At 40.6% G+C, this 10,118-nt stretch overlaps 1 protein-coding gene across 3 annotated transcripts in view; it reads right to left on the reverse strand.

Moving 5' to 3' along the window:
• LOC122539752 (tubulin polyglutamylase ttll6-like) overlaps nucleotides 1-10,118 on the reverse strand; it is an 83,969-nt gene that overhangs the window by 2,612 nt on the left and 71,239 nt on the right. For all 3 annotated transcript variants that reach the window (XM_043674788.1, XM_043674786.1, XM_043674787.1), the window contains 3 exons: nucleotides 7,254-8,378; nucleotides 3,015-3,498; nucleotides 476-728 (listed from right to left, as the gene is read on the reverse strand). In XM_043674788.1, coding sequence (XP_043530723.1) covers nucleotides 476-728; nucleotides 3,015-3,498; nucleotides 7,254-8,378 — 1,862 coding nt within the window. The remainder of the gene's footprint in view (nucleotides 1-475; nucleotides 729-3,014; nucleotides 3,499-7,253; nucleotides 8,379-10,118) is intronic.

Raw genomic sequence — 10,118 nt, forward strand, 5'->3', positions numbered from 1 at the left:
ACCCTCCTCTCCCTCTTTCAGACACACTCCCCCCTCCTCTCCCACTTAGGCCTGACCCCTTCTCTCTTTCTTTCACACGCCCTTCACTCTCTCTCCTTCTCATACATCCCCTTTTCATTCTCAATAGCAAACATACATTGACTACTTAAATCTCTCATAGACATTTATACTGCCTTAATCTCTCTTACAGCTTCAAATAACATGCCTACCATGTTCCCACATCTTGGCCTGAAGACAATAAATCAGACTAGGTTACAATCTCATCCGCATTGGCAATCTCTTTATAATTAACCTGGTGTTCAGAGTTCATGGATCAGGGTAGACAGTATCAGTAGACTATTGGGCTATAGAGGCATCATAGTTCAATCTTTTCTTTCCCTCACTATGTGCCTTCCAGCAAGGCTGTCTGCAATGTGCTCTCCAGATCTCTACCAAGAGGTTATTAAAAAGTGCATATGATCAGCAGTGCACTTACCTGCCAATATTATTTAGATCCTTTTGTCTTATCGTAGGTTTGGTAAAATGAGCACATCCAAGTCTCTGAATTGTGGGGGCCTTAAAGGACACCACACACAGGTTCCGTCTGCTCTTGTCCTCAATAACCTTTTCTGGATTAACAAATGTGCTATGAAATGTTTCAGTAACTTGGTTTCTCTGCAGCTCGCAATGGTTCGTAAAGCAAGATTTCACATCATTACTTCGTAATCGGCCCATGCAGAAGATCCTATCTATAGAACAAGGAAAGATTGTTGCTTAACAAAGTTGACAATCTAATGCTTCTTGATTTATAGAGTTCTGGCTTTACAGAGTTTTATTAAAATGTGCTTCTTTGCAGCAAATATGCCAGAATTCACCATGACAAAATGCCATGGTACAAACGATCATCTAACAAGATGAAAGTCTGCCACATAATCAAATTAAAGTTTAACACAAGTCAGCAGAGTAAATGTCTCTCTATTCCATTCCTAAACAATGTGTCTAAAACCATACTTCAGAAAAGCATTCCCCAACTGTATCAGAGGGTCAATGTATTTATTCCATTAGCTATTAATACACTTATTCTGGCTGATAATTACAGGTGGAATTTCTGCTGCGTGAACATGGCCATTTCAAACAGTTTTGAGGGATTAAAAATTATTCTGTATCACAACAATAGATTTAGTGAACATAGAAAACTTTCAACTCATCTGTTCGACATTTTCAGCCCAGATGCCAAAACTCCAACACATCCACCCAATTTTTAGTTTAATAGGCAATGGAAGAAAGTGTTTGATTCACTTATTTGAAAAGCAAGATTAAATAATGACCACGAATCCATAACATTCATTGGCTATGGATCCACCATTACCATCTGCACCTGGAAATGTCAAGGATGGTTCTCTAATCTCCCAATTTACTTCGTAAGAACTTCAATGAAATTTTTACAAAGAATATTGCTGAAAAATGGTAATATTCTCTTGAAGCTTGTTATCTTGCTTTTCCAAGAAAACCCAAGTAAAGAGAATCAATACTTTATACTTTATGAAAAGAGAATGCTTATTAGTTGGCAAGTAAACTCTGATTGGTAGAGACAATGTCAAGGAGTTTAGATGATGCATGACAGTCAATTGTCAAGCTTTGTTTCAAATTAAACCAAACGGGTGTGTCCATTTATAAATTACTGCCCTGACCAATAAAGCAGAGAACAGCCATCACCTTTACTGGCTAAGTTGAAACAGGCACAATGTGTGTTCATGTTTTTTCTTTCTGCATATAGCAGGTTCCTGTACATTTAGATCCGTAGCTTCCAATATGCACAAGTGTGGCACATGGTAATTAAATAATTGTTATTTTCTGCAGAAATACCCGCACAGCAGTGAGACTGGAAAAAGGTAAATAAATAAAAGTGACAGTTAAGTAAGTGATGGTTAAAAGTTACTTAACTGGGTAATGAAGAGGCTATGTACATGCTGTTCAGTGTAGGAAAGGTTTTGGATGGATAGCGGCAACTAATGTTGGAATGTTGACAGCAGGGTGACAGCAGGCAAGAGGTCATGTCTGGGACTCTCCAGGAATGTGTCCAAGCAGAATTAGTAACCCTGCTGCAACTAACCTAATTCCTGATATCTCCTGTTCCTATATCTATCACACTCAGAGTTAAGTAACTTGAGAGTTCAGTTTAGGAGCAGCTAAGGACTATAAGCATTGTACATCAGAGAGCAAGAAAAAGAAAAAGAATATTAATGACAATAAAAATATTTTACTTACAAATTTAAAGCTAAGCCTGGGAGAAAAATCAGTAGGTCATACTGGGTATGTCAATTTGAGAATTATGATAAACAGGGAATCTATGTACTGAAATATTTAGACGAATGAGACATGGCAATGTACAAAATTATTAGAGGGCTTAACAGGGTTGATGTGGTGATGCTTTTCCTGCCTGGCTGAGGTTTCTAGAATGAGGGACACCATCTCAGGATAAGGAGTTACCTATTTAGGATTGAGACCAAGATAAATTTCTTCACACAGTGTTGTAAACGTTTGGAATTCTCTGTTAAGGTTGTTGAGCATCTTCGACAGATATTGCTAGAATTTGGACAATCAAAGTCCAAGGATATAGATTTAGGATTGGAAAGTTGAGCAGGCGACACAGCCATTTGAGGTACTCCAACCCTTATTTCTTATTTTCTTATTAACTCACTTTGTTTTCTGTTTTCTCAGGTAACCAACTGGCTGATAAAATATTAATGGGGTCTGACTATTAAAATCAACAGGATCTCTGACAAGAAACACCATCTGGCCCCTCTCGAATCCTTTTCCATTTGAGCTCAAATTCTATTTGCATCCCTGCACTGGGAATGCATCTTTGGATTAAAGCATGGCTTCCACTTGTTGTACTGAGTCCTAATTGGGCAGGCCTGGTGGCAACAGACTCACCAACAATTTATTGACTCTTCTGTAATGCATGTTTTAAAAAAATGAAGTTCCATTTCTCTTCAGCTCAAAAACAAGTTATACATTTTTATCACACTTACTTGCGTTCCGTTTCCAACAGCTGCAATTGGAATTGTGTTGATCTCTTGCTGCATTGGGAATTTCCTCCATCATATAGGGACTTTGGTTTAAGGCCTCTGTAGTGTCTGTCTGCACAAAGTAATTTACATCATTTGGAGGACACACCTGATTGCGATTGCGTTTCAGAGCCATAGACACCCTCTTGATCATTTGTGATGTAAAGTAATGATTGCCTACGAAGCCTTTTCTAGCCTTAAGTCCCACTTTTGGAAAGACCTGGGTCTCAGGCTGGTTTTGGTTGGGGAATTGTAATTGGTAGGTAGGTGGGTACTGAATGTTCGGATGGACCTGGGCCTGCAGTTGGAATTGACTTGAACTCCCAATTTGTTCCATGCTTTTTACTGATGTGATGCTGTACGTGTCCTTGGGCCTGAGCTCCTCTTCACTGCCCTGTGATGACGTACTCTGGGTGTCCAGTTCTTCAGGGATCTCCAACTGGGTATTCTGATGAGAAAGTCAACATTTGAGATTATCAACAGGACAGAAGCAAGTAGCTGACAAAGCTGGAACACTTTATAACAATAACATCAAATGTATTGCACATTATCTATTACTATCAGCTATAACCATAGAAATCTCCTTACTGTAACAGTGTCGAATGGTGTGGCAGTGTGAGCAGTTTTACAATCAAAGCATTGCCACTACACAATTTACACTGTGTACCTGGATTATAAGTAACATGACAAATGCAGTATATTAAAGTACCCCAGTGTGTAAAGATACAACATATCACTGTACCGCACGAGACCATCGTGTTTATAAAAACATTTGATTAAGTTTCATGCTGCACAGACATATTATGCCCATTATATAAGTAGATAATTTTTAACTATTTATCAAAGAGTTGAAAACACTTAGTGGATTGAGGCCAAGATCCTGGTCGAATTCAATCCCTGTTTACCTACCAAAATGTGTACTAGCCCTGACTGAGGTCAATTAAGTCAATAGGGAGTGTAGAACCAATGTGGGAACATTTTTGACAGTGCTTGCTCTCTTAGGAGAGAGGCATGTTGATCAGTGGCCACTGGACAACCTCTCTCATTTTAGAAATGCATAATAATCCAGCAAAGGAGGAGGACCATTCAGTCCATCAAGTCTGTAGCAATCCTGACTTCTTCAGAACGGCGAAGAATCATACTGGACTCAAAACATTAACTTTGCTTTTCTCTCCAAAGATACTGCCAGACCTGCTGAGTTTCTAAAGCATTTTCTCTTCTCTTATGTTACATTGGTTCTTTTGCTAATTGTGCTTAATTCTGTGTTCTTTGGTTATTTACCTGTCAGCATTGAGAACAGTTTCTCTTATATATTCTATTTAACTACTTCATGATTTTAAACACTTCCATTGAATCTCTTCTTACTCCTTTCTATGGAAAAGCACCAACTCTTGCAGTCTATTACTCATTAGACTTTTGAGAATGAAAAATTTTTATTATTTAGTTTGTTGCACAAATTCAACATATAAAAGGAAATAGAAAGGAAGACATAATCGAGTACCTATTTATGTCTGTGTCCAAAGCCCATAAAATTAAGTTACACTGAGAGGGAATTACAGTATTAAACATTAACGGTGGCTCAGTGGTTAGCACTGCTGCCTCACAACACCGGGGACATGGGTTCAATTCCAGCCTTGGGCGACTTTCTGTGTGGAGTTTGCACATTTTCCCTGTGTCTGCGTGGATTTCCTCCGGATACTCCGGTTTCCCCCCACAATCCAAAGGTATACAGGTTAGATGTGCTAAATTGCCCATATTGTTCAGGAATACAAAGTTAAAAATCACACAACATCAGGCTATAATCCAACTGGTTTATTTAGAAGCACAAGCTTTCAGAGCACTGCTCCTATATCATGTGGCTCTGAAAGCTAGTGCTTCCAAATAAACCTGTTGGACTATAACCTGGTGTTGTGTGATTTTTAACTTTGTACGCTTCAGTCCAACACTGGCACCTCCAAATTGTGTTCAAGGATGTGTAGGTTAGATGCATTAGTGAGGGGTAAATGTAGAGTAATAGGGTAGGGGAATGGGTCTGGGTGGGTGGGTTACTCTTTGCAGGGTGGATGTGGACTTGTTGGGCCAAATGGCCTGTTTCCACACTGTTGGGATTCTAAGATTCTGTGATTTATAGTTGATATACATCAAGTTATGTTATATGTATAGCACATGAGAAGGTTACTTGGCCCACACAGACTGTATCAGCACTTGACCTGTCCACCTAACTTTGTTTAGCAATTTCAGTATAAAATGTGTGATTTTGTAGGTGTTCATATTTGTATCATATCCAAATAAGGTCTTTGAAAAGAGAGTTTGGTTGGAAATCTGCATAGTGGTAGAACTCAGATCATTTAGACTCTAGATGGGTGAGAAGTTCATATCAGCAGACTTGAAAAAGGACTCATTAATTTATCTTCACAATACATGAAAAGAAACTGAAATGTGTCAGTTAAGTAAATACTTAGAGTTGAGCTAGAGTGCAATTTTTCTAAATCTGTGACAAGGAAAAAGTTGAAATGTCATTTTTCTGCAGATTTGAGAAACAACCTCATTGCCTTCGTTGTAGAATTACAGAATCCCTACAGTGCGGAAACAGGCCCTTCGGCCCAACAAGCCCACACCGACCATCTGAAGAGTAACCCACCTAGACCCATTCCCCTACCCTATTACTCTACATTTACCCCAGATTAGTGCACCATATATAATCCCTGAACGCAATGGGCAATTTAGCATGGCCAATTTACCAAAAATGCGCATCTTTGGATTGTGGGAGGAATCCCACGCAGACACAGGAAGAATGTGCAAACTCCACACAGACAGTTGCCCAAGGCAGGAATTGAACACAGGTCCCTGGTGCTGTGAGGCAACAGTGCAACCACTGAGCCACCGTGCCACCCCATTTCAATATTTCAATAGCTTGGTTTTAGTTTTCATTTATTGTGTTTTTGTGTAACAAAGTTCTCTTCTGTTGTTAAAGAAAATCTGCAACCTTATTTGACTATGCTTTAGTGACTAATCATCACATTAATCATGTCCAGTTGTATCATCAGCTAGAATTATAACAATGATGACAAAAAAAATTATTCAGAATGAGCTGTCAGACTAATTTGATTTGTCAGAAAGTGAAATGCAGTGTAACACAACAACAAAACACTGAATATTTGATGGATTATAAGCTGTCAAGTTACTGAAACTGGAAGATGCCATTTGCTATTCGAATAAAAGGAAAATACTGTGGCTGCTAGTAATCTAAAATACAGCACCCCCTCAAAATGCAAGAAGCTAACAGTATGTCTGGCAGCAACTGCAGAGACAGAAACAGAATTTAGGTTTCAGAGCTTCTAATCAATTTATTAACTGTTTTACCTCTCTCGCCCCCACTGAAAATCTCCCAGCATTTTTGTTTCCATTCATTATTTATCACTTGATTCAATACTGAAAAATCAAATGATGTAGAAAAAGGAAACATAACACAGACTTGGAATAAAGTGCTTGTTCCTTAATATTGGTCAGTGTACTAATAGTCAATAAAATACAACACAGGAGGTGGTCATTCGGCCTATCAAGTCCAAGCAGCTCTTTTCTGCTAGCACCTGCAAGTCTACTTTTCACTTAAGCACTCACTCAATTTCCTTACAAAATCATCCGATCTATTCAGACCATTGTAGGCAACATGTTCCAGATCAAAACCACTTGCTGCTGAAAAACAAAAGTCCTTCTGCATTTCTTATCCAAAATCTTAATTAGGTCAGTGTCCCCCAATGTCAAAGCACCAGCTAAAGGGAGCAGCTTTCAACTCTATCAGATCTCTTGTCAATTTCTATTACTCCAAGGAGAAAAGCCCCAGATTTTCCAATCTAACCTTGCAACTAAAATCCCTCATCTCTTGAACCATCTGAATATAGGTCATGCTTTGCTCTCTCTCAAGCCTTCTCAACCATTACAATCTTCAAAACCATGATGACCAGAACATAATGCAATATTCAGATCATATGACTGTTGGATTGCTCTTTCAAAAATCATTCAATTAACTAATGTCCTTTAGGGAAAGAAATTGTCATTTTTACCTAGTCTGGCCAACAATTGATTGCAGACCCACAGCAATGGTTGACCTTTATCCACCCTCTGAAATGGCCCTAGCAGGTTATTTGGTTGTATCAAGCCAGCACAGAAACAAGATCTTGGTGAAATATCCTTGATACTTACACAGGATGCAATCTCCATAGATGGATTGGGCACGAATTCGATCCATTGCTGTGCTTCTTCTTTGATCTCTGTATCTAATTTGTTCTCCATCTGGAACTGGCTTTCTGCTTGGTCCTCTGGCTCAACGTAGGCTTCTGTTTGAGATTCAGCATCTGACATGAGCTCTTGCTCTTCATCATGTGTCTCACTCTGCCATGTCTCGGCTTTTGGCTGGATTGCTGTTTGTGCCTCTGGCTCAAAGTGGACCTGGGCTAGTGGTTGGGCCTGATCCCAGGCTTCTGTTTGAGCCTGGTCTTGTGCCTCCTGTTGTGCTTGGTCCCAAACCTCTGAGAGAACTGGGTCTAGGGCCTGAGGCTGAGCTTGCTCTGGGTCCTGGTCCTTTGTTTGAACCTGGTCTTGAGCCTCCTGCTGAACATGTCCTTGGGCCTCCTGAGCCTGGTCCCAGTTGTCTGGCTGTACCTGATGCCAAGTTTCTGGCTGAACCTGTTCTGGGGCCTCGCGATGTGCCTGGTCTGAGGCCTGTAGTTGAATCGGATCCTGGACCTTTGTCTCTGTCTGGTTGCAGGTCTCTGCTTCAACCTGGTCCTCGGCCTCTCCATGAGCCTGGTTCAGAGGTACTACTTGAGCCTGACCCAGATCCTCTGTTTGATCCTGGTCCTGGGCCTCATGCTGTACCTGCTGCTGAACGGCCGCCTGAATCTGGACCATGGCTTCTGACCAAGCCTTGCTCTGAGTCTCCTCTGGAGCCATTGGTTGAGCATGGCCCTCAGGTTGAGATTCTGACTGAGCTCGGGGCTCCATTTCGACTTCTTGCGGAGTCTCTGATTGGGCCTCAGGCTGAGGTTCAGTGATTGCCTCAGTTTCAGACTTGACCAGGATTTCTAACTGGTCCAGGGTCTGGTCCAAATCCTTTGCCTGTGTTTGAATGTGGCTGTTGTTTTCTGGGGTTCTATCAGGGCTGTCCATGGTCGCCGCACACAGTGTATCAACTTGCTCCATGACATTTAGTCCTGGATCAACATCAGTACTGTCTGGAGGTGTTTCTTCAGTCTTCTCCACATTCACATTCTCAATCTCACTCATTCCCTGGATTGGGCACCTCTCTGTTTCTGGAACAGGGCTGGTCTGTGAAGAGACATACCCAGCTTTAAAGATCGATTTTTAAAAGGTAGATTTTCTTTGCCAAATATTAATAAATAATAATCTGCAGGTATTGCCGGATGAACTCTATGCATGAAAAATGACCATCATCATTGGTTCCTTCCTCAAGGAAAGATGTAATGAGCTTGGAGAGACTATACATGAGACTGCCTAGAATATTAGGGCTGAAATTGTAAAGAAAACTTAGATTTATCTCAATAATTTAACGCAGATAATTCAACTATATTACTATTCCTGGTACCTGAACAACTCTAATAGGATGACTCTGCCAAAGAACTCAGCATGGTGGGCCAAATAGCTCTCTCAATGCTGTATCATTCTACGATTCTATAACCACATTAAAAGGATTTCCTATCCCTCAGCTCAGACCAATCAAACATAACATTTCTCCATACATCTGTTGCTGAGTTATGAAGCAAAGGTATTTTACTGAGTTCAGCTTCCCTCCTGGGTGGGCCTCCTAATGAATGTTAAATGACAGTAACAGGGCTCATCTATTCCTCACTGCATTTGCACACATTCAAACAGAACTCACTGACAAGCCAGGAGGAACTAGAGACCCTGCTGACTGTGTCCCTCCTCTAGCTCAGGTTACCGGCAGTAGGAATCGCCTTTGAAATTCAGAACACTTCAGAGGCTTCGAAATCCCCCCAATGCCAAAACGGATTCATTAGCCAATGAGCAAATTAAAATAAAGTTCTCTTTGTGATTGGAATAAGTTGTCTCAAAACTGGGTTCACTTCAGTTCATTATTAAATTTTGTACATGTTTCTCCAAGCTGATTACAAGTGAAAGATAGTAAATGTGGGCTCAAATTTAACTCCTGGGCTTGGACCATGGAGTGGAAATAGCAGAACATCTATCCCTCAACCAATACTACAAAAAAAAGCAGGTTACCTGCTAATTACCTCGTTGATGTTTGTGGGATCTTGTTCTCAAACTAATTGCAGTGCTTTATTTCCACTATAATCTCCTCCTCCGGTTGGAGACTGTCTGGCTGCTGGACTCCCATGACGGCTTGCAGGGATCCATGAGCAATGTCCCTAGCACATGGTTCCAGGAAAGGGGAGAGGTGATGTGTCGGAAGGAAAGATGATTCTGGGAGTCAGAGGAAGCCCAAAGAATCCATTCCAATTTCCGCTGGAGCTTGCCTTCCAATTAAAATTCTACACATTGTACTATCCACAAGATGCGCTACTGCCAGGATTCCTTTGTCAACACCTTCTAAGCCTGCACCTTTTTACCATGTGGAAAGCACAAGGACAACAGATGAATGGAAACAGCACCACAATGTGGAACTATATTGTCATTCTATTGCTGTAACTGTATCAAAAGCCTTGCACTCCCTTCTTAACAGTATTGGGTATGTCACAAGTTCAGACCATGAACTCTGTCATCTATTTTGATGTTAAAAATCACACAACACCAGGTTATAGTCCATCAGGTTTAATTGGAAGCACACTAGCTTTCGGAGCGACGCTCCTTCATCAGGTGATAGTGGAGGGCTCGATCGTAACACAGAATTTATAGCAAAAATTTACAGTGTGATGTAACTGAAATTATACATTGAAAAATTGATTGTCTGTTAAGCCTTTCATCTGTTAGAATACAGTGATAGTTTCACTTCTTTCATGTGTAAGTCACAAAACCTTTTATTAAAGTTGCATTCTCGGGTTAGCTGTTAACAATGGTGATAGCTAGACA

This window comes from Chiloscyllium plagiosum, chromosome 33 (assembly GCF_004010195.1).
Source record: "Chiloscyllium plagiosum isolate BGI_BamShark_2017 chromosome 33, ASM401019v2, whole genome shotgun sequence".
NCBI lineage: Eukaryota > Metazoa > Chordata > Chondrichthyes > Orectolobiformes > Hemiscylliidae > Chiloscyllium > Chiloscyllium plagiosum.